Below are 22,997 nucleotides of genomic sequence, written 5' to 3'. Positions count from 1 at the left end.
AGGTTGTGATACCATACAAATGGGAGAAAATGGTAACGATTGAGAGAAGAAAATTAGAAGAATATAAGGTATGAAGTGCAAATAGGAGATATTTGGTGTGTAAGAAGTACAAATTCTCTATAAAATATGACCTAAAAGCAAAAAATAATAATCTTTATAGCTTAATTCAACGGTGAATCATGGGTTCAAACACTTTCGAGTTTATGACTGTAATAATATGGTAACTAGCAACTGAATGTTATATATAAACTTATTTTTATATTATTATTTATTTGTATTTGTTTACGTATTATGTATATAATTAAATTAGGGTAAAGACATAAATCAAAACAATAAATCTTGTTTATTTATGATATTTTTTTGTAAATAAATTAAAACAATCATTTTATTTAAACTAATTGTGGATTTATATTCACTGTACAATCGATTCAACATTTAATTAAACTAAATCATAATCTCGAACTGGATCCTAAAGAACCAACGATCTCAAGCATAACATTAAGCTCGGAACCTGCACCAGAACTAGATGGCAACTCGAGACACGTCAGTCTCTGGAGAGCTATTGTTGGAGGCAACTTTCACCTCGCTCCAGACCGATTCGAGAACCTGACCCGGAGTCGGCTGGACAAGAAAATAGACAGCAGACCCAAACCCATCCCAAGCAAGAAAGACGATCCATGCCGAGCTTACACAGTCAAATCCGAAGTGAAAGAGAGTCAAATCATTAAAGGAGGTCAATAAAAGTCATGATACCCGCCCGAGATCACACAACCATTATGATCTAATCTTGAAGACTTATATATAAAAGAGAGATCAAGGTCAAAATAATGGGATTCAAATTCTTCTAGAGTAATACTATATTTTCAATATGTACATGTCTTTTTTTTAGATACTTTTTGTTTTAATACTAGTTTTCTACTTGTATTATCAATCAAATACACTTATTTATTTGAAATAATCAATATACAGTACAATCTTTTATATATTTCTTCTTATACATGTAGCGAAACTCTAAACCTAATTTCTGAAATGAATTTGGAGATCCATCAATCATTTCCTGGAAATCGCGCACAGATTTGCTTGACTTTATGTGATGAAAATGTATTTGGATACAAATAAGTGTTTTCTTGCAATTGGATCTTCCTAAAGTTTCAGACTTTTATAGCTTTCTATATTGCTTCTATGTTTCAAATAAAATGAAATAAACTAACATTCAATGTAGTGTTGGTTTGGCCTTCTCTGGATCTTAGAAAACGACCAAAACCTAACAGTCAATGTACACAAAGTATTATGTGAAACAACCGTCTATTATATAAACTGTTGAACCAAGATGTCGAAAATACAAAAAAGGCAATGGACAGGCAGAAGCGAATTGTGCTCATTCATGGGCTCTGCCACGGCGCATGGTCTTGGTACAAAGTGAAACCGCATCTGGAGGCGGCAGGGCTCTGTGTAACTGCAGTTGATCTAGCTTCTTCGGGTATAAACATGACCAGATTGGAAGAGATTCAGACTTTAGAAGATTACTGCAAACCATTGCTTGAGTTTCTGAGCTCGCTTTGCTCAGATGACGAAAAAGTGATTCTTGTTGCTCATAGCATGGGAGGAATATGCGCTGCACTTGCTGCTGACATCTTCCCTTGTAAGATTGCTGCTATTGCCTTCTTGACAGGTTTCATGCCTGACACAAGAAACCCACCTGCTTATGTGTACGAAAAGGTAACATAAACATATGACGATGATTTAGTATGATCTCTGGCGAATGATTCTTATATTTGACTGAAACTTGCAGTTCTTAAAAAGCATTCCACGTGAGGAATGGTTGGACACCGTGTTGGGGAAGTACGGGAAACCTGATTGTCCTCTAGATTTTGCTCTTTTGGGACCAAAGTTCATGGCCAAGAAAGTGTATCAACTCTCTCCACGTAAAGTAAGACTCCAAGCTTAATAAATAAAACTCTTCTTTTTATTCAACCTTTTTGTTGATTGTTGTCGTGCGGACTAGGATCTTGAATTGGCGAAAATGTTGTTGAGGGCAAACCCCTTCGTTACAAACAATCTGGCTGGGACGAGAAGCTTCAGTGAAGAAAGATACGGATCCATTACACGTATATATATAATATCTGGAGAGAGTAATATAGTACGTGAGGATTACCAGCGTTGGATGATCAGGAACTTTCAGCCAAAAGAAGTAATGGAGATCAAAGATGCAGATCATATGGCAATGTTCTCCAAACCTCATGAAGTCTGTGCTCTTCTCTTGGAAATCGCTTGTAAATATGCATAAATAAACCTCCTGAAGTCTCTACTGCATCGACTACAGTAATAATAATTATAATAAGTAATAAGCCATATGAAAATGCATCTATATGTATGATAACTTAGCAGAAGATAATTTTAGTGCAAGTGGTTATATGAATAAGATCTTGAGATCATTCTAATACTAAATTATTAACAAACTTTGGCTTCAACTCAAGTAATATATGTGCATCAAACTTGAAATGTTATCTCTAAGATTCATTATATATACAAAACACAAGCGTAAGAGCGTCATTCAATGGTATATTAATACTGTAGAAAGGAGGGTCATGTTTTCTGCAAACGTTTAACCAATGCATAAAGACGTAGGGAGTGTTATTTTCCACAACGAACATCAGCTTCGATGACAACCAAAAGCCATATGAGAAAACAACTATATACGAGAGAACTATTAAAGTGATAATACTAATAGAAATGGTTATGAATAAAAATTTCTGAGATAATTGAATAAGAAAGAGCGAACTGCAATTTATATTTTGTGCTCTGCTTTCTAAACTACAAACTTGAGTCGCAGTCAGTTTATGAGACACATGCAACTCAAATGTCCGTCACGATCCAAACAAGGTAATGATAAGTTATATCTAGCGAAGAAAAAGCTGATAATGTTCTCTTTTTCCACTCTCAAGCATTTCTTCATCTTCAATCACGTTTTTGTCAACTGATATATCTCTTTGAAGTAGCTAACATCGTTTTGAAGCTGTATAACAAACAACCTTTATATTGCTGCATCATCTCCAAATTTCTATCCAAAACCAATTATAAAAAAGATACAAAATTCCTATCCAAAAAGGTCTTAGTATCTAAACCAAAAATATTTATCATCCCTCAATCTTGTTCCAGTAAACTATTTTTTTTTTTTTGCTAAAATTGTTCCAGTAAAATTAAGATACAGAAAAACAAAGTTTTTTTTTCCTTCTGAAAACAAAGTTGGATATAGATAGGTACGTAGAGCATTTGGACGCACACCAACGACACTTTAACGAATCTAGTGAAATACCAGAAAGATTCATTAGACATTTCACACCAATGACACTTTAACGAATCTAGTGAAGTAACTACAACTATTCAGACCTAATATATCTCTTTCTCAGAAAGTTACTGTATTTGAGCCGTGTGGATCTCTGCTTTATCTTTTTCTCTCATACTATTGGCAGAAAGATATACAGTACCTAAAGCTTTGTCAGTTTATACAGAACAAGCACTAAATTTAAAAGTTGAATACAGAAGATAGGTTTTTAGTATACAAAGAATATGCGGAAACAAACTGTCTATGTAAGTGTTCCTGAACAAAGATGTTGAAAGTAAAGAAGGAAATGGAGAAGGAGAACCAGAAGCGGTTTGTGCTCGTCCATGGTCTTTGCCACGGCGCGTGGACTTGGTACAAACTGAAAACGCAGTTGGAGGCTGCAGGTCACTGTGTGACAGCAGTGGATCTGGCTGCTTCGGGTATAAACATGACCAGATTGGATGAGATTCAGACACTGGTGGATTACTCCAAACCCTTGCTTGATATTCTGAGCTCGCTTGGCTCGGATGAAGACAAAGTGATTCTTGTTGCTCATAGCATGGGAGGCATACCCGTTGCCCTTGCTGCGGACATCTTCCCAAGTAAGATTTCTGCTATTGTCTTCGTGACATCTTTCATGCCAGACACAAGAAACCCACCTGCTTATGTTCTAGAAAATGTAAGTAAAATAGATTACTTGGGTAGCACGGTTTAGATCCTTTCCAAGTGATTCTGAATTTCTGATATCTGACTGAAATGTGCAGCTGTCCAGTACTTCACAAATGGACTGGTTGGACACTGTGACTGGATTCTACGGGACACCTGATCGTCCTCTACGGTTTTCTCTTGCGGGACCAAAGTCCATGGCCAAATATGCCTATCAGTTATCTCCGCTTGAGGTATGACTCGATGCTTTCAAGCCTGATCGGGACCAATTGCTAGTTGTTGATTGTTTTTGTGGCGTGATAGGACCTTGTACTGGCGACAATGTTGGTGAGGGTAAACCCGGTAGTTACAAACAATCTGGCAGGGACAAAAAGCTTTAGTGAGGAAAGGTACGGATCTGTTACGCGTATCTACATCATATGCGGAGAGGATAATATGATACCGGAGGATTACCAGCGTTGGATGATCAGCAATTTTCCTGTAAAAGAAGTAATGGAGATCAAAGATGCAGATCATATGGCAATGTTCTCCAAGCCTCAAGAACTATGTGCTCGTCTCGTGGAGATTGCTAATAAATATGCGTGAGATAAACCTGTGATTGTGGCTGCAAGTTAGTATAAACATTCAGCTTCCATTACAATTATAAGCCAAATGTTAGTCCGTTTTCGTTTTTACTATGATAAGGCAAATGTTAGTCCGTTTTCCACATTCACTTGTGATGTGATGTAACTATTAAAACAATACTAGATTTTAATCCTTGCTTTGAAAGTGTGTGATTATTCCCGAAGCAAATCAAATTTATTTGATTTACATTTGTATTTTGATTGTGTATGTACATTTAAATGTTACGGATGAAGCGATATATTCAGTGTTTTGAAATTCGACCCGGATCCACTATTAAACCTGCAAACCTTGTGACTTGATATGTAATCCGGTTTGATTTTTTTTTTTAAACTCTTATTTAAATATCCTATAAAACTCGCAAAAAAATACCTGGCTATTGAACCAATGGGTGACTCGATATGTAATCTGAGTTGACTTAAATTGTTATATTTTGAGAACAATTCAATTTTATTATGTTTTAATTTATATCACTTACAACTATTTATAATTACATGATTTCAATTTTTTTCTATCAAAAAATATTTTTTTCTATCAAAAAATATTTTTTTAGGCCTTTCCTTAATTCAAAGTCTACTTCATCTAAAAAACACTCACATGTATATTAAGATTTCGAAATCAGTAAATCACAATAGTAACATTTTGTCAAATCTGATATTAGTCTGACATCAGAATCAACAGAAATATTATGGAAAGTTGTTTATGCAAATTGTTGCATTCGAAAATGTGTGGGTTCTTTTTCTTCCTCGCGTTTCTTTACTCAAACTTGAAACGTATATGCTATGGACCTATGGTAATGTTATGAACAATAACTTAGATGGAAAAGGGAAAAAAAAAAGGAAATTCAAAATCTATTCAACTTGAACAAGGATGGAGATCGAAGAAGCTTGTACGAACCGTTCCTTCTCATGCTGGGACTACCCCACCCGCAAATCGGAGGACTAATCAAACCATCATCATCGTCATCATTATCATCACCATGAACATCAGATTTTATATCAGCCAAAACCTTGAAGAAGAAGTCAACCTCGCACGGAAGAACAATGGGCCCATCACGTCTATATCCATATTCATTTTCTGCGGCTTCTAACAAGTTCTTGAACAAAGGATGGTTCAAAAGTTTCATTTTCACCACGATTCTCTGTTTCGTGGGACCAACGTAAACAGTGAAACAATTTTTCTTGATCTTTCCTATGGATTCGCTGTTCTTAGCATCCTCATGATGAGCAGAGCCATTCCAAGTCTTGCTCCTTGTGAACGAAGCCCTGGTTGAAGAGCTCGTTTGGCCAAAAGTCTTTATTTTTCTCCATGTCTTCATTATCGGACTCTCCATTATAGCATAGCACTCTTCTTATGAGGAGGTTAGAATCCAGAATCGCGAAAATGTTTATGGGACAGGCCCCAAGTTCCATCTGACATTTGTTTTTTGTTTTTGGCTTGATAGTTATATGTTTCTTGAATATCTCATATATATAGAAGAGGTATGTTTTTTTTATCAAAGAAGAGATATGTTTACTTTGAAGAATTTGACAATTAGAAGAGGCGGCTTAACTTTTCCATTTAACCTTACTTCACCATATACGAAGTCATGGTCTAATAATTGAGCTTTTATAATATAGTTCTTGATAAATAAACATATCTTTACAAGCTTATTATTTGTGATCTGGTATGTTTGTTTTATTCAGTTTGTCAACGGAAAGGGTTTAGTCGCCTTTCCAAGGTGTATACGGGGTTTTAAAAATATATTTAAGCATTTCAAGGGAATATAAATGGTTTTGAATGATTCTCAAAGATTAGTATATACCTTGTTTTCTGTAAAATCTGTAAAATGGGGTCAAACTATTACTATATTCTCTTTTCGGCAGATAAGATTTGTTTTTTTAATTACCCTTTTTCGTTTGCCGTTGATGTTCGAGTTTGCTTCTAGTCCAAATGTCCAATTAAACAATGGCATACTCATAGTTAAAGAAGAGAGGAAATAATAAAGAGACATGTTTCCCACATTTTCCATGAAATTTATCTATAAATAACAGAAAAGTCAGCATCCGACAAATAATTAATTTTAAATAGTTTTTTTTAATTTGTTACTTTATCAGTTGACATATAAAATTACAGCAGCTACCCTAGTAAACCGCTACCAAAGATGGCAATATAAAAAAATAACTAAAATTATTTTTAACTGGTTATTCATTTGGGGAAATTTGGAAAAATACTTCGAGAAGAGAATTTATGCTGAAAACTACACCTTCATTTAACTTATTTGAAAATTACATTTTCTACTAAGTAAAATATCTAAAGTATCCATATTAGATGTTTATAATTATCTATTACTTGATTGAAAAGTATAATGATTATTTATACGTTTGAAAACCAGGAATACACACTAATCCTATTTAAATATATATTTTTTAAATATGGTATACTTTTATTTTCAAAAGAAAAATACGAATAGACACTACCAGAACTCAACCCTAGAATGTGATATGCAAGTTCTGAGATTTTTCTTGCTAATGAAACTGGTATCTTAGCTGAATATTGATTAGCAACTAGTATTTGCCAATTACAAGACATGTGGTTTAAGGTGAATCTAGAAAGTTGAATCACTTTTATATAAAATAGTATTCCAACATAACATAGTTCTACAAAGAGTAAATTACATATTTTAGATGACGACGATGGTGTGAATCTTAGCAATCGAGCTTTAAGCAGAAAAATTGTTCTCTTTCATTATCATTAGAGACTTATTAGACCAAATTTCATTTGATCATAAATACAGGGGCCAAAAGGGTCGTTCTTGTAAATGGCAAAAATTCAAAAAAAAACACAAGAAATCACATTCCTATAATATTTTTATATAAATAATTTATATAAATAATTAAATTACTACAAAAATTTATAAATATAAAGTAATTTAATCAATTTATTAACTATTTTATAAATTATAAAATTAAAGAATAACACATATTCATGAATTTTATAAAATATTTTAAAACAAAATATTAAAGAAAGATATATAAACTAATAAATAATTTCATTCATATTTTAATTTACATATTTAAATTAGAATATTAAAAATAATTCAATATATTTATCAAGTATATATGAGATGGACGGAATGACATATATTTAGTTTATATAATAATCAAAATAAATTTTGACAAACATAAAAATCAAAAATAATTTTGTACCATAATTTAAGCTTTAAAGTATAAATAAAATTAATAGGGAATGGGTTATGTAAATGAATTATCTTATCTTTATAAAATTATGTTCATGCAAAATTTAATATAACTATCTTTACTTTTTGAAAAATAGGCTTGATAATTGTCTTCTCAGTGACCACCTCTTTGGTGCATTTTTTCGGGTTTGGCTAATAACATTTCGGGTTCGAATATGTTTTTTCCTTCCTACGAGACTCATTCTGACATTTCAGACTAAGTACAAATCAGAATTTTTTTTGTTTGGATTTGATTCAGACTTCGGGTTACAAATGTTATGAAAAAAATTCAATTATATAAAAAATTTACCAAATTATTATTCCGCACGGATAAAAATTTAGTATATATTATTCCAAGACAAATATATATGTATCGTATAGCTTATGTACAACATACAGTTATTTAAAACAAAGATCCAAATCAATCTATGAGTGATCTTACAAACGTAAAGTACATGATGTTATATCTAATGCTGGTAATATTAGATATTTTGCAGTAATTATATATAACACAAATGAGTATAAGCTTTCCCATATTTAAATAATTATTTTTCCTAAAATTAAAAATAAAATAAAGTAAGATATGACTTATATAGATTGTTGTAGATCTTGACAAAAAAAAGATTGTTGTAGATCTCTGCTTTAGACAATCTATGTTGTGCATTAGCAATATAATATATATATATATACTTGTCTTATAATAATATATACATCCTCGCAAAAACCCTGTATATATCTCTAATTGGTTTCATTTAACTTGATAAATTTTATTAAATCGAATTTTAAGAAATTAATTGATATTTTGACTTACTTCTACAGATCATAATAATAATGTGTCCAACTATTTTCAATTGGTACATTAATATCCAAGTATTACTTGCAAAATTATTTCTGAACGAATCGTTGTCTGCGCAAAATTGAAAAATAGCCAAACGTTAACAAATGGATTAAAATCGTTAGTTTTCCTATTTCAAATCTAATTTTGTGCATGCAACAATTAATTCAAGAATAATTTTGCGCAAACAACACTTGGGTATTAATTTTGCACAAACAACACTTAGCTTACTTATCATTCATGTATCATTAACTTTGATAGTAAAAGTTTATATTTAAACCATTCGTACCTACATGTTATCTATAATTATACATGTAGTTGTTTGATAAGTGAACTATCATATATACATACACATATATATTCTATTGTAATGTGTGGACACCTACACCTACTCATGAGTTGCTAAAAAACAATTTGGTTGTAAGATGACTGAGACTTGTATGCAGGTGTTTGCATTGTGTGGAGAATAAACATGTGTATATGATATAGGAAAGGGCTTTAAGCCTACTACGTGTGCAACATGATGGAGTGCATCTCGAGTGTTCCATCGTTTTTTGTTGGATCATGTGGAGACCGCGTGAGGTGGGATGATTCATCGCCGGAGGAGGCATGCGCCGTGCATTCCTGTGTGTGAAGTAAAGAATGTGGTAGCACATATTACGTGGAAACCGGGTGAGGTGGCGTTATCGTGTGAAAGTGGTGGTATGGATCACACGGGACCAAGTGAAGTTGCGTGTCGCCTTCAGGCGTGGAATTCACGGAGACCACGTGAAGTGGTGATTTCTCAAGCGAGAACATGAGAGACATGGGAGACCGCATGAGGGGGCATGATCTCATGTTGACACCGTCGAGATTCATTCTTGTTTCGTGTTGATTATTTTTGCATTACTAGATGTTTTAGGTAAAAAATTTGTTATGTTGTGTGGTGAATATTGAGTGATGATTTCGGAACTTTTAAAACTTTCCTCATTGAGGTTTTATGGAAATGCTCAACCCTCATTCTTCCCTTCCTTCTTGTAGGTTTGGTTTATATTGGTGGGTTTTTGTCAAATAGGTTGTGGAATCCTACTTCGTTGAAATACATTTTGTTTAGGCCCTTTCAGCTATGTTGGGTCCGGGTTTCACAAAAACAATCTTCCGTTTGATATAATATATATTTGTGGGAGTACGACTAAAAACTAACGAATTCGTCCACGTAATTAAAAGTAGCACACATTATTTCATATTCCAGTAAGGCTTAATACATGTCGAGCAAAGTAAACACAACAATCACACAGAGTATTCTTTGACAAATCACAAAAAGAACAATTAAGGGTCTGACTGGTTCAACCGCAGCGGTTGCGGTTGCGGTTGCGGGAGTTTGCGGATGCGGGTGGTTGCGATTTCTAGCGGTTTTAAGAGATTTGTACGACTGGTTCTGCGGTTAGAAATTGGTGCGTTTGCGGGATACTTATGACTGGTTAACTACCAAATGCAGCAGTGGTTAAATAATAAATTAACAATATTTACATTTTATACAATTATAAAAATATCAAAAATAATAATATTATAATAAATATAAAATTTATATTTAGAAAGTTATACTTTAAATTTTTTAAAAATTATAGAAAATATTTTTATTTTAAATTTTTATAATATTAATTAAAATATAATAGATATATTTTAGTATTTTTATAATTCTAATTTAATTTTTTTATTGAATATTTTTATTTTTGTATTTATATTGTTTTGGAGAAAAAATAATTTTTTTTTGTCTTCCCGCAACCGCCCGCAACCGCAAACGCTAGCTGGAACCAGCTTTTGAATTTATGAGGTTCAGAGCGATTTGGAGCGGTTTGGAGCGGTTTGAGCGATTGTTGCAAAACGCCAACAACCGCTACCAACCGCAAAAGCTGCGTTTGCGGGTGGTAGCGGGAAAACCAGTCATACCCTTAATGTACGAAGCACACTTCCAAAACGAAAATAAATAAATAAAAGACAATACAGTAACAAACTTAAACGTACTTTTATTCATGCAGTAATTAACAGCAGGCATCACTCATCATCTTCAATTCTTTATCACTTGGCCTTGACATCTTTTCCATCAACTGGCGGGTTAAGCTCCTCCCACGCCTCAATCCAAGCGACCATTGCATCAGCCAATTTCTCAAAGTAAGGATCAACTTCAGTAAGCTTCTCCTTTGTCATGTTGGACAACTCCATATAGCATTTAGCGGCAGTGTCAGATTCTCTGGAGAGACGAAGATTTTGGAAGAAAGGAACCATATCTTCTTGCCAATGAAGTCCCTTGTGCTCTTTCTTTAGGTTCACGAACGGGTTACTCGCTTTGCTATGCCACACATACGGCAGACCGGTTTTGACCCCAAAGCCCAAGTGGTCACACACCACTTTAGCTGCCCAACCAGCCCACATGTCATCGTACCGGGAAATGGGCTGGCCTTCACCCATAAGGCCGAAGTACATAGCAGGTCCAATAAGTTCTCTATTGAAAGCAAGATTCATGCCACACATTGGGTACAATACACCTTTTGGGATTGTCATTACTGCATCAACATACCTGCAAGGACTATTGTAGAGTTTATATCCAAGTTATAAATACGTCATAGACTCGTATACCATTATAATCAAACTGAATCGAAATATTTTTGGACATTAACCAAAACTACTAAAAATCAAGGATCTAGATTTGTATATTATGACCTGATGTTACGTTCACGAGGCTTCACGAGCTGGGTCGGGGCATCGTAATCAGGGATGTTGAGCCAAAGGCCATGAGAGATGGCGGTTGTGACGCCTTCCCTCAAACTGAAAGGGTATCCTCTCACAAAGTCAGTTCCATCTCTAAAAGGGTCATAGAGAGTGTTGAAGTAGTGTGGTGTTGAAGGTGTCTCAAGGTTCTTTATGTGTTGAGCTATCACATTGATTTCTTTCCCACTTGGATCCTTAGCCATCTTTTTTTGTTTCAATGATTTCATTGAGTTGAGAAATGTGAATATAAACTTTATTCATAACGAGCGGATGGCAAAAGAGACTTACAAAGCAATCATCATCAATGGTGTAGATATACTTCTTCTTGGAAACCATGAAGCCGAAGCAACGACATCCACCATCCTTGTAGGAAATACAATTAGCTCTAGGACCAAGGATCCTGTTAATATCGTTACGGTTGTATAGCTCATAGTCATAACCCTCTGGAACGCGGATATTGATCGAAGGGTCTCCATCCTGGACAATGATCAAATGGTAATGCTTGAGAAATGGCCTCCATTGTTCAAGAAAGTCGAGGCTCCTGATCGTTGGGATCACAATATCCACATCTTCCTTTAACGGTGCGGCTTCGATAGCTTCGAGGTTGTAGCCCGCCATGTTTGGTACTTTGATAGCTCGACGACTGTTTATGAGATGATTGTTTTTGCGTGGAATGGGAGATGGTTTATATAACGGTTTTAGAAACTAAAATTACATTTACCCAAACTTTTTGACTTATAGGAAAACCGACAGTCAAAGGATTGGCACAAGTTAAACAGTGTCTACCAAATGTTCTACATATTTTATAAATTTGTAGTCGTTTGAATATTACGATCACTAGAAATCATATAGGTTAAATCTCGTTATCGAGAAAATTTAGTTGATCGAAGTTATGGTCTATTTCAATATTTTTTTGTCCTGTTTCTTAAAAAGCATAGTTGTTTCTATACAGAACATGTAACATTTTGGGTACATAAATGAACCATTAACCAAATGGAATAAATTATAGTCATCAACCTACGTTTTTTTTTTTTGCCAAATGATCAACCTACGTACAATACTTAAGTTGTTAATCAGTACCTTGTACAACATAATGTTTCCGTTAAACCATCAAATGAAACTTTGTCTTTATTGTACCTTTACTCATTAACGAAAGAAACGTTAAAGGTATTCACAAACTAATATTGGAATTGCTTAAGTGAAACAACAAAGCTAAAAATCAAATCAAATCTAGATCGATATATCTTAAGAATTTTCTTTGTTTCTTGATACCACTATTTCCGTAAAGCCAGTTCCTTGAGTTGTTTTTCCCAGCTGTTTTCCTGTTTTACAGTTTCTCAAACTATTTCAGTTGATTAAATTTTAAATTGCCAATAAGTCTAGTTAATTTTTTTTTGACATTGAACGGTTATTATATTATTCAAACTTGAGATGGTCTGGTTAATCAGATCAGAATATAACATCTAATGTAACAAAACTCTCTATGAAGAGATCATGTGGTCAAAGAGTTTGCAATTCCATTTTTCTTCTCGGGATATGAGATATCTTGAAGTTCAAAAAACATATATGTAGCGTCTTATCGCCTCCATTTTAGTTGTAAACTTGGCCAAACTTGAGGTTCCTTTATCATCGCAATCAGATCTTTGCAATCGTCCCAAATCTTTGACAGGGTGAATGTTGTATCATACTCTCCATTGCCCATCGCAGTGCTTCCACTTCCGACTGTAAAATAGTATTTCGCCTTCTTAAGTTTTGCATCTCCATAAGTTGGATTTTCCCATGTTGTCCTTCCAAACTCAACCACAACCACTAAACTGCGATGTGGAAGTCCATGAACCATCCACAATACATATATTCTCCAAGTTTATGACTTGAGGTTCTTCACAGCTATGCTTATATGGAATGGGAGGTTCCATTTCATTCGCATTAAACTAGGTCTGACACTCACTTTCTGCATATCAGACTAATTCCAAAGGATCCGTATCTATCATCCTAAATAGTTTGTCATTCCGAGCCTTCCAGATATACTAAATTATGCATAAGTAAAAGTTCTGGTTCAACAATATAATTCTTCCTCCATAAAAGGTAATTCATATTGACATAAATACTCGGTAGTGGAAAGATGTTAGGATTAGACGGTGTTGTTGAGAGGGACCATGCTTGCAAAACCGAAGATCATTCAAATATGGCATAAATAACAATTTCTTCAGGCTTCCATATCTTGGACAATAGTTATCATATCTCATCATATCAGATTTCTCGTTACAGACACTTGTTCTGTAATTATTTGTTACATAAGATGTCATATCTTTTGAGGTGCTAATTAACTGGCCTAAATCCAACATTTTGACAATTGAAATGAAAGTAATGACAAAAGGGCGTTGTTGCGTTACAAATCTTAAAAAACTCACAATAAGGTAGTGAACTATATAGAGTTCCGAAAATGAAGGATCAACCGTAACACGAGAAGTGGGAATTCGATGTCTTTGCTTTATTATTATTTATATACTAATGATCAGAATCCACACGAAATTACTTATATGGATCTTTCTTTTAACATACTGCATACTTTATCTGATAATCGACACGAAATCACTTAAATGGCTCTTTCTTTTAACATACTGCATCCATTGATAACGTATGCATTTGTAGTGTTATAGTATTTTCGTTTAAAGAAAAAAAAAACAGAAGCAAAAACATAAATTTTCGTACTGATGTCGCTTTCTTTTAAGTAATTATTTTGTATGCATAAGACCACAATATTGATGTATAAATTGGTAATAATGAATCAGATTACATTTAATAGTGTTTTTATGCAAGCTGGTTACATACGTTTTGGTCGACCATGACAATATATTCGTGCGCCTCATGTATATATTGGTGAACCCAACCAATACTTTTTTACGATATATTAACACAAAGATTACACTCATGACCCAATCTGAGCATAGTTTAGTGAATATTAGCCTTGGCCTCAGTTATATATCTACACATAAGTCTTCAAACTATGTAAAAAGAATATTTTATTAAAACTCTTATTAATTAATATTTATGGTCCCCAAAATTTCAGATTTAGTCACACTACCATTATTGTAGCAAATTGAAGTCCACATGACAGCAAAAATAAAATTTTCAAGTTGATATCCCACATATAAATGTATCACAAAAGAGGTTCTCTCTCTAACCTTCGCATTTAGAAAAGAGTGATTTGCATGAAAATTACACAATAAGTTCAAAATTTGCAAGCATGGAAAATTAACAAAATCATGGGGTAAGCCCAATCCATTTGGTGAGGAAATGACATTGATGTCCCTATCACTCGCTTAGTCAAGTTGGGAAGCGAGAGAATTGTCTGAGCTGACGTCATTATCGTGATGATGACTTTTTTTCTTTTGTCGTCCGTAACAATGACTTTTAAACAGATATATACAAAAGTGTAAATAAGATCGTAGCCAGCAAAGTTTTAACATAGCCAACAATACTTACAATATGAAACCCAATTAAATTGGGCTCGTTAACCAAGCTTAAGACTGAGAGTTCAACCATATAACTTGCTTCTGGTCTCATGTGCTTTATCTGCAGGTATATTATCATGGTTATACTCTCATTTATCTAGGCTATTTATAAGTTTGTAAGAATATATTTTGATTTATCTAAGGTACTTTACATATTAACTGATATTTAATTTTATATTTATCCGCTATTTAATCAATTGATGGTTGTAATTTTATTACAAACAATATTCAAAATATAGTTGTGCATAGTTATATTACGATATATATGGTTTTGGATTGGTGGATATAAAAACCGTGTTCGGCTAAATATAGAATTAACTGTTTAAGAAATCATAAAATATACAACTAATTTTGTGTTTGGCTAAACATGAAATTGACTTTCAAACAAATTCTAACGCATATGATTAAATTTACATATATGGCTAAACATAAAATTAACTCTATAACAAATTGGAACATATATGGTTAAAAAGATTATTAACCAGATATAACTTAGTAAGCACATGTTTGGCTAAACATACAGTTCTTTGTTTAGATATTTTATATTTTTGTATGGTTATCTTTATTGTTAGACAGTTTGGAAGAACTCATAGCAAATTAGTTATGTTTTAGGAATATTGTAACTTGAGTTATATTGCTATGTTGTTTGGTAACCGGTAAACTATAACAAAAAATAAATAAATACTATCTATTAACCGGTTATTTCAGAAAATTATATCAGCAAAAAAAAAGTGAAAACAATTTATAAGAACTACGGTAACAACTAAGAAGAAGAAGACGACTCATGTACTTTACTCTTAACCGATTCTTGACTTCAGAACTGTTCCACAGGAAACGGTACTTGACGACGGTAATGAAGGGAGACAGTGGTGGAGGGTGATGGTCAGAAAGGAGTCATTTTTGTGAAGCGTGAAGCAAGGAGCTTTTGGTTAAACCCATCGGGACGGTTAATTGGAGAACGATTGGTTCCCGTCGATTGTTTTTCCGTCCATCTCACAGCAAGCTAATGCGGCATTTCTGACGTTGTAAAATTCAATGAACTTCTGTTCTCTTTTGAACTGCGTCTCATTCCATATGGACCTGAAACAAAATGTACATGACTGGATTGGTATTAATATTGCTTAGCCGTATAATGTTTATCTTAACCGGTCACAATTACACATATCCGGCCACAAAGTCAAACTACAAAAAGCAATCAGAGGTTATACAATCAGCTACGGATTGTACAAGTCAACCTATAAATAGCATCTTTTAGCATAAACTGTTCTTGACTTTAAAGTTTTCCAGAATCTTATTCCAAAAATGGAAATTGTTTTTCTAAAAAAAATTAGAAAACTGAACTTGCCTGGAAACTCTGTGCAGCTTGAGGATCATTAGGGTTCTTATCTGGATGAACTTGGCGTGCCTGTGTAAGAAATTAAACAAAAGAGACAACAATCACTATACTTGTTCACATCGAGTTTCAAACTTTAATCTCAACTCTTGACTAATCGAATTGCCATTTCTCCCAAATTCAGCAAAAAAAAAAGTCTCTTGCCAGATTTACGAGAACAAAGAAAACAGAAAACCCAGAAACCCGAAGATAAAATTCAAACCTTGATGTAGTAAGCTTTCTTGATCTCAGACTCTGTAACGCCGAGCACAACTCTGTTTCCTTCACAATCTAATCCAAACCGAATCTGCACTAACTCAGATCAAAGCTTCGACGGAAGAACACAAGAGACCAACTTCTCTTCTCCCCTTGAGCAAATTCAAAATCAAAGCTTTGCTCTTTCCTCTTCTTCAAAATTACTTTTTTTTTTGTTTGTTCGTTTTCCATAGACGAATCAAAGAATGAAAGATTTTACTTTTCTTAAAGGCTTCGATTTCTAGGTTCAAGAGCGAGAGAAAGAGGAAATAACCGAGTGATGTGAGCTAGGAGCATGGCTCTATTGCGAGGTCTTTGGCAACGGAAGGGTTGGAACCGATGCCTCCGACGGAAGAGATGCTGAGAGCAGTTGCCGTCGGAAGAGATTGACGGAGGCTTTGAACTGTTTGTAGATTAATTGGAGCTCTGTTTCGTAACCATCTGGGGAACTTTGATTATGCATTGGAGGATGGGGAGACTGAGTTCTCGGAGCTCCGGCGTATGACCTAGAGATCTGGAGTTGGAGGTTTTTGTGAAAAGATAGAGAGAGAAAGAAACAAGTTTTTTTTTTAACTTTCTCCGTAGGGGCAGAATGGTCATAAAATCAAGCGCGTGTCAATAAAAAATGCACTTTTCCATATCTACAAATTAGGTGGTTATGCTTGTATAGGAGTCCCAATTTCTCTTTAGAAAAACAGTAATGGTAGGATTCAAATTATTATAACTAAAGTTCGGGTAGGATTCAAACAGTAATGGTAGGATTCTAGGTCACAACTTCTTGAAATCTCAGTCGCGAACAAATTAAGAAAGAAAAAAAACATAGAAACAAATGGAATCCGATGACATGAAAACATAGAAGTGACATGTGACTTCTTGTAACAGCAAAACTCTAATTTTCTCTCTCTCTCTCAAAACTCTGTTCTTTGCTTCCTGCAAACACACCACACAAAGACTTAGAAGAGTAGTTCCCAGACAACAGTTTTCATCTAATGATTACTGAAAAATCAAATTTCTTCCTTAACCATCCTTCCCTTGAATGACAAATGCTCAACACAAATTTTACATTTATCAGATTCTAGACTTGTATATGACAGTGATCAAAAGCTACTCGTTTCCATAAATTTCAACAATCACCATTCACATACAACAGATCTGAAATAAATTGAAGAAAAAGAAAGAACATACCTAAGTGGCGCCGACGATGATGTTGTTGATGGGAATGAAGATGAGCTTCACAAAGAAGCCAACGAATCCCATCACTACGAACCCTATCGCCGTACGAACTGCAACTTTCGTGAACTCTACAACGAAGAATCAAAACCATCGCTTAGGTCAATTCACAGATCCGAGATCCAGCAGAATCAATAGATTTCAAAACAAAACAATACCTTTGCGATCTGGTTTGTGGCAACGCTTAACGAGACGGATGCTATCCTTAGCGAAGTCTCTGAGAGGATCAACGACGGAATCAATGGCGTCCATAGCGATAATCGTTCGTTGCTTGCTTTTGAATTTGATGATCTGAATCTTCTCTGTGAGAGTGAGACACTATAACAGGGGGACTGAGTTGCCACGTAAGCATCGCACAATATATTGGGCTCTTAATCATTTTAGGGCCCAGCTCCGTTACTGGTAAGCTAGCTACCATTTCTCTTGGTCTAGAAAGTAAATCATATAAACCCGTTGATGTATTGCAAAACAATTGCAAACTCAGAAAAATTATTTTAAATCAAAATCTAAACTAGCAGCCAGTTATTTTTTAAAACACTAGATTAATCCGCACTTTACGTAAAATGAATATTATTTATAAAAATTATTTTATGTATTATATATTTTAACATATTATAAATAATTAAAAATCATAACTATTACATATATAATTAAATTAGTGCGAACATATAAATCAATTTTATTAATCTAAATAATTTTTTTGATACGATATATAATTAAACTTAAATAATATTCACATTTATAGTATATTTTTAATATTAATGTCTATTAAATGATGCTTTATATTCATATGACTTTTTGATCAGTTGTATTTTTTATACCAAAAGTTTTAAATTACGGATAACAAAATTTTTGTTGATTAATAATTTTAGTAATTTATAATATTTTAAAAATTAATTTGTCAATGTTTGTTCAAAATTTTTATAAAAAAATCATTCAAAGTAAATTTTGAAATTAAAATATTAATGTATTTTATATGGTATATAGTTTAATCTAAAATAATATATATCTTCTATTTTTAATAATTAATTAAATTAAATTTTTTACTTATATGATTTTGTAATCATTTCTATTCTGTTATAAAAAAAATTAAAATATGAATCACAAAATTTGAACGTGAGAGTTTTAAAAATTTTAATAATTTATAGTAATTTTTTAAAATTCAAAATATAATATATACAGAAAAATTTATTTTTTTATTATATGATTAATATAGTTGTTTAATTTATTTTAATAGTTTAAAATTAAACAAATATGATAGAAGACACACTATTTTTTATCAAATCTTTATTATTCAAAATCATTAATTGCCATGTATATTTTAACTCTTTTATTTAAGAAAATAATAAAAAAATATTAATAATAAATATATGATTAGTTAATTTAATAAAAAAATTATTATATAAATAGATAGATTAACATATTTTTCTAATGATTTTAAGAATCATTGTAATGATCATGATATGTGAGTGGATGTGTTAACCACCAAATTAGAAATGATGTTTTCTTCTTTCAATTTGGTTTATTTGGAGGATTTGTAGTTCGGTTTATGACTTCTCTACTAGTTTTACTTAGTATAAACATCATTATAAATTTTGTTAGTATGGTTAGATTCGTCTATATGCATGTCTGGTGTCACAAAGTAACGTTTTCTTATAAGATACAGGCAAACAGTAACATATTAACATAATACACATCTAAAGTTCATCCACAAAAGCTGTGAGATACTTTTTTTTTGTGCAACGTGAGATACCTATATGTTATACTCATTGCATCTGACTTTTTATGAATCATCACCCATATCACTCTAGCTACTCGGAATTGATTTCAAAGCGTTCGGATAGGTTCGGGGTACAGGACCCCACGTACACCCGTATTGTCCAAGATCTTCTTGTTGAGTGCATTTTCCTCGGACGTGGTCATGAACAGTAACCGGCAACCCCATTCAATTAGTTCCGGACAAAATACTTTCCAAAGATACGTCACCTTAAACCATGATGGTTCGGTCACATATCTTTGTTTCCGACACACACCGTTCACTATCTCCTTTGCACAAGCTGATACCGATGCTACCGGAAATGCTCCTACTTGAACCTTATTTAGTTTGAAAACGAGCATATTATAATGGATACAGCACATCGCTATTCAAGAATGTACATGTACATTAAGGAGTTAGCTTTGACTTACATCTCTGACGTCTTGGTCGACTACTAACTCGCCTTCAGCAGAGAAATACTTGCCTTGTGCGAGTTCGAATTGAGTATAACCAGGCGTAACGATTGTAATGTGTACGTCTCCGCCAAGCTCAATTCTCAGAGTCTCGAAGAAGTTTAGCAAAGCTGCTTTGCTCGCCTAAAATAATTATGTACAATTACTCAAAATAAACGTTAGACTAACGGGACACTTTACTAAGATATATTGTGTATAGTGACTTACATTGTAAAAGCTCATCCGTGGGGCCGTTAGCCATGCCGCAGAGGACGACATAACCACAATCTTCCCATTGCTTTGTCGAAGGTAAGGAAGCGCAGCACGAGTTGTATAAACTGATCCCCAGAAGTTAGTATCCTAATATATATTCAAATGATAGGTCAATGATCCAGCAGTTGGTTGATCTTGTAAATTACAATCATTATAACATTACCATAACTGATCTTGTCCTAGTTATTTCTTCAAAGTTCTCGAACATTGAAATCTTCGTTATTCCAGCATTATTTACAAGATGATCCACTGGAAGGTCAAAGCAAGTCAACGGTAGATTAACCAAAACAGACTACTGATTTAACATTGAGACTATATATTTAAGACGGACGTTTATGAAAAATATTTTATCTACTCTTATTGATCATATCAATATGTTGTTTTTTGTTCGAAATAGTATCTATAAAAAGGCCGGTTTTGATCGCGAAGGAAAGGTTTGACTGAATTACATCTGCCAAAATGGGAGATGGTCTCATCTACGATTCGTCTACAATCATCAGGTTTGGAGACATCAGCATGAACGGTGACAACATTGGGGGATCCAACTTCACGTGCAATCTCTGCCACTTCCTCTAGGCGGTTCTTCCTTAGGGCAGTCAGAGCCAGACATGCACCTTTACTTGCGTACTCATACGCCAATCGCTGATGATAAAAAAAATAATAAGTAACTCTCAAATGAATAATATTCCTTTCTTCGGTCTAAAATTTTACAACAAATTTTTTTTTTTTTGCCAAATTTTTTTTTTTTTTTTACAATAAATTAATGCATTATAACCAAACCTCGCCGATACCGGAGGAAGCACCAGTGATGAGAACCACTTTCCCATTAAGATTTTCACAGAAAATGGTAGAGAAGATAGACTGCAAAAACTTGAAGAAGATAAAAGGAGGCAAGAAGAAGCAAAGACCAAAAAAGGTGAAGAAAGGTGCAGTAAGGTTGAGGAAGTCGTTTATCAATTCCATCTTCGATCAAAACACATTAATGATATTGACACTCAACGACCATTTACTTATGTATTATATATAAATTCACCTATATTTTAATAGATTTTGGCCACAACGGTGATGAGACGAAGAGAGAAGACACGCAAGATCAGGTGGTATAGAATGACATTGCATGGGGACGACACGACACGACACGTTGTGTCAAGGTGTGGAAAATGCACGTCGATCACTCGAACTCATTGTTTTCTTTATCTCTTTGACATCTCTAGAGGATAAGATCATGTCTACATTCCACGAAGTTATATTGTCGTTTTTGCGGAAATACATAATAAGTTACAAGAACGCTGTGGGCGGATTTAATAACAAATAAAAGTGCTCGTACAACATATATAAATTTCTAGAAACACAAAAGATTATAAAAATATTTTTTCTTATTACTTTAAAAATTTCTCAAAACTAAAACTTTCAATGTTTCTTTTAAATCTTACGAAACAATTCGCCATGAAATCTATATTTATATAAAAAAAAACAATTTCCTTTTCTATGTGAAATATAAAACACAAACCTAATCTAGTTAGCAAATTTTCTATTTTAATTTAGATTTCCTTTTTTTTGTATCTATCTCTTAACTAATTAAACACTTATTAATTTTCATAAACTTTAAAATTATCCAACATTCACCCTTTTAATTCTAACTTAAATTAGGAAAATCGATTTCTTAAACTCCAATTAAGTTGTTCATTTGTTTGAAGTTAATCCTTACTAATGACTAGTAAAGATGTCTGCCTTCTATTTAACACCTGGTGCGTGCTCCACTTTGATTTGTCTATTCTCCACATATTTATGAATGAAATGATACTTTGAAAATATGTGTTTACTTCTTCTATGAAAACCGGATTAGTAGTTAGAGCACTAACCAATTTATTGTCGACCTTTTCGCTTTCTTCATTTAATATCCTATACAACAATTTCTTAAGTTATACAGTATATCTTATTTTGTTGTTTTTGTTGCCGCCATAAACTTTGGTTCGCATGATGATAAAGTGACTGTCGGCTGCTTCTGCAATGTCCAACTGATCGATGATAAACCAAAAACGAATACATTTTCTGACGTGATCCTCCCGTCATCAGCATCAATATTCTTTTAATGGTCTTTTAATAATCAATCTACAAAGTTTGGAGTGAACGAAATGGCAGGAGACACCAAAAACCTCCTCATCCTCCTGTACACATTGCACAGCAAATTAATGATGACATGAGGAATAGGATCGCCATCCTCCTAAGATGTCAGCATGGCCAATGGGACGAGCTCCGGGTCAGATGGACATCGTCATGTACTCTTCCTGATAGGTAGGAATGTGGCACGGGTTTTCGTCAATTTTCTTTATTTGTTTGCTCTCTAAATTTTTTCCCATTTTTCAAGCTTTATTACACAATTGATCATTTAGATTATTGTATATAAACAACTTTTTATTTCTTTGTTATTAATATATATTACATTTTAACAGAAAAGATATATATATATATAAAAGATTGTTTCCTTTTTTTCTGGGTGCGCTACGTCAGCATCCACTTGGAAAGCCGAAAGTCTCGGACGTGACAGTCCAGGTAATTGAAACTCACTGTATCACTTAACCTGTTGTGTGTTGGGGACTGTGCAAAAATTAAATCGAACCCAAATTTGATCTGGAATTTGCCATCGTCACGAAAACGTCCCTAACAGAGTGAATCTGAATCGTTGTCTTCAACGGACTCATTAACAATCGTAGGCTAGATCTTGTGTGTCA

General features: G+C 33.6%; 6 protein-coding genes across 7 annotated transcripts; 2 read left to right on the top strand and 4 right to left on the bottom strand.

Moving 5' to 3' along the window:
- Positions 1-1,324: 1,324 nt before the first annotated feature.
- Positions 1,325-2,471, top strand: LOC106386142 (putative methylesterase 19). The gene is made up of 3 exons (XM_013826034.3): positions 1,325-1,719; positions 1,793-1,930; positions 2,006-2,471. Exons 1-3 carry the CDS (start codon positions 1,354-1,356, stop codon positions 2,285-2,287), a joined length of 786 nt encoding a protein of 261 aa, XP_013681488.1. The 5' UTR covers positions 1,325-1,353; the 3' UTR covers positions 2,288-2,471.
- Positions 2,472-3,508: 1,037 nt separating this feature from the next.
- LOC106385535 (putative methylesterase 19) lies at positions 3,509-4,759 on the top strand. The gene is made up of 3 exons (XM_013825444.3): positions 3,509-4,004; positions 4,090-4,224; positions 4,295-4,759. Exons 1-3 carry the CDS (start codon positions 3,612-3,614, stop codon positions 4,574-4,576), a joined length of 810 nt encoding a protein of 269 aa, XP_013680898.1. The 5' UTR covers positions 3,509-3,611; the 3' UTR covers positions 4,577-4,759.
- Positions 4,760-5,363: 604 nt separating this feature from the next.
- On the bottom strand, positions 5,364-10,078 carry LOC106386855 (auxin-responsive protein SAUR71). Its single transcript, XM_048775967.1, has one exon. It carries the CDS (start codon positions 5,943-5,945, stop codon positions 5,457-5,459), a length of 489 nt encoding a protein of 162 aa, XP_048631924.1. The 5' UTR covers positions 5,946-10,078; the 3' UTR covers positions 5,364-5,456.
- Positions 10,079-10,613: 535 nt separating this feature from the next.
- Positions 10,614-12,178, bottom strand: LOC106385533 (probable UDP-arabinopyranose mutase 4). 2 transcript variants are annotated; one of them, XM_013825442.3, is made up of 3 exons: positions 11,701-12,178; positions 11,365-11,615; positions 10,614-11,230 (listed from the first exon to the last, which is right to left on the bottom strand). In XM_013825442.3, exons 1-3 carry the CDS (start codon positions 12,028-12,030, stop codon positions 10,723-10,725), a joined length of 1,089 nt encoding a protein of 362 aa, XP_013680896.1. In that variant the 5' UTR covers positions 12,031-12,178; the 3' UTR covers positions 10,614-10,722. The 2 variants fall into 2 exon arrangements, with proteins under 2 accessions (XP_013680896.1, XP_013680897.1); XM_013825443.3 differs by having other exon boundaries at positions 10,614-11,221.
- Positions 12,179-17,255: 5,077 nt separating this feature from the next.
- LOC106385532 (protein transport protein Sec61 subunit gamma-1) lies at positions 17,256-18,128 on the bottom strand. Its single transcript, XM_013825441.3, has 3 exons — positions 17,943-18,128; positions 17,740-17,855; positions 17,256-17,484 (listed from the first exon to the last, which is right to left on the bottom strand). Exons 1-2 carry the CDS (start codon positions 18,034-18,036, stop codon positions 17,740-17,742), a joined length of 210 nt encoding a protein of 69 aa, XP_013680895.1. The 5' UTR covers positions 18,037-18,128; the 3' UTR covers positions 17,256-17,484.
- A 1,291-nt stretch (positions 18,129-19,419) lies between these two features.
- Positions 19,420-21,252, bottom strand: LOC106388429 (11-beta-hydroxysteroid dehydrogenase 1B-like; the record flags this gene model as incomplete). The annotated part of the gene is given in 6 exon segments (NM_001316189.1): positions 19,420-19,878; positions 19,972-20,136; positions 20,221-20,352; positions 20,429-20,514; positions 20,715-20,907; positions 21,046-21,252. Coding segments are annotated over 6 exon segments (1,026 nt in total). The 3' UTR covers positions 19,420-19,611.
- Positions 21,253-22,997: the final 1,745 nt, after the last annotated feature.

This window comes from Brassica napus, chromosome A3, assembly GCF_020379485.1.
Source record: "Brassica napus cultivar Da-Ae chromosome A3, Da-Ae, whole genome shotgun sequence".
NCBI lineage: Eukaryota > Viridiplantae > Streptophyta > Magnoliopsida > Brassicales > Brassicaceae > Brassica > Brassica napus.
This window is presented reverse-complemented; position numbering and strand designations above follow the sequence as displayed.

Excerpts from the sequence above, each read along its gene's own strand:
- LOC106385532 (XM_013825441.3), bottom strand. The coding sequence starts at position 18,036 with ATGGACGCCATTGATTCCGTCGTTGATCCTCTCAGAGACTTCGCTAAG. Across the intron at positions 17,856-17,942 it reads CCACAAACCAGATCGCAAAG|AGTTCACGAAAGTTGCAGTT; the intron begins GTATTGTTTTGT and ends TCTTCGTTGTAG.
- LOC106385533 (XM_013825442.3), bottom strand. The coding sequence starts at position 12,030 with ATGGCGGGCTACAACCTCGAAGCTATCGAAGCCGCACCGTTAAAGGAA. Across the intron at positions 11,616-11,700 it reads CCATTGATGATGATTGCTTT|ATGGCTAAGGATCCAAGTGG; the intron begins GTAAGTCTCTTT and ends AAACAAAAAAAG. Across the intron at positions 11,231-11,364 it reads CCTCGTGAACGTAACATCAG|TCCTTGCAGGTATGTTGATG; the intron begins GTCATAATATAC and ends ACTCTACAATAG.
- LOC106385535 (XM_013825444.3), top strand. The coding sequence starts at position 3,612 with ATGTTGAAAGTAAAGAAGGAAATGGAGAAGGAGAACCAGAAGCGGTTT. Across the intron at positions 4,005-4,089 it reads CTGCTTATGTTCTAGAAAAT|CTGTCCAGTACTTCACAAAT; the intron begins GTAAGTAAAATA and ends TGAAATGTGCAG. Across the intron at positions 4,225-4,294 it reads ATCAGTTATCTCCGCTTGAG|GACCTTGTACTGGCGACAAT; the intron begins GTATGACTCGAT and ends GTGGCGTGATAG.
- LOC106386142 (XM_013826034.3), top strand. The coding sequence starts at position 1,354 with ATGGACAGGCAGAAGCGAATTGTGCTCATTCATGGGCTCTGCCACGGC. Across the intron at positions 1,720-1,792 it reads CTGCTTATGTGTACGAAAAG|TTCTTAAAAAGCATTCCACG; the intron begins GTAACATAAACA and ends TGAAACTTGCAG. Across the intron at positions 1,931-2,005 it reads ATCAACTCTCTCCACGTAAA|GATCTTGAATTGGCGAAAAT; the intron begins GTAAGACTCCAA and ends CGTGCGGACTAG.
- LOC106386855 (XM_048775967.1), bottom strand. The coding sequence starts at position 5,945 with ATGGAGAGTCCGATAATGAAGACATGGAGAAAAATAAAGACTTTTGGC.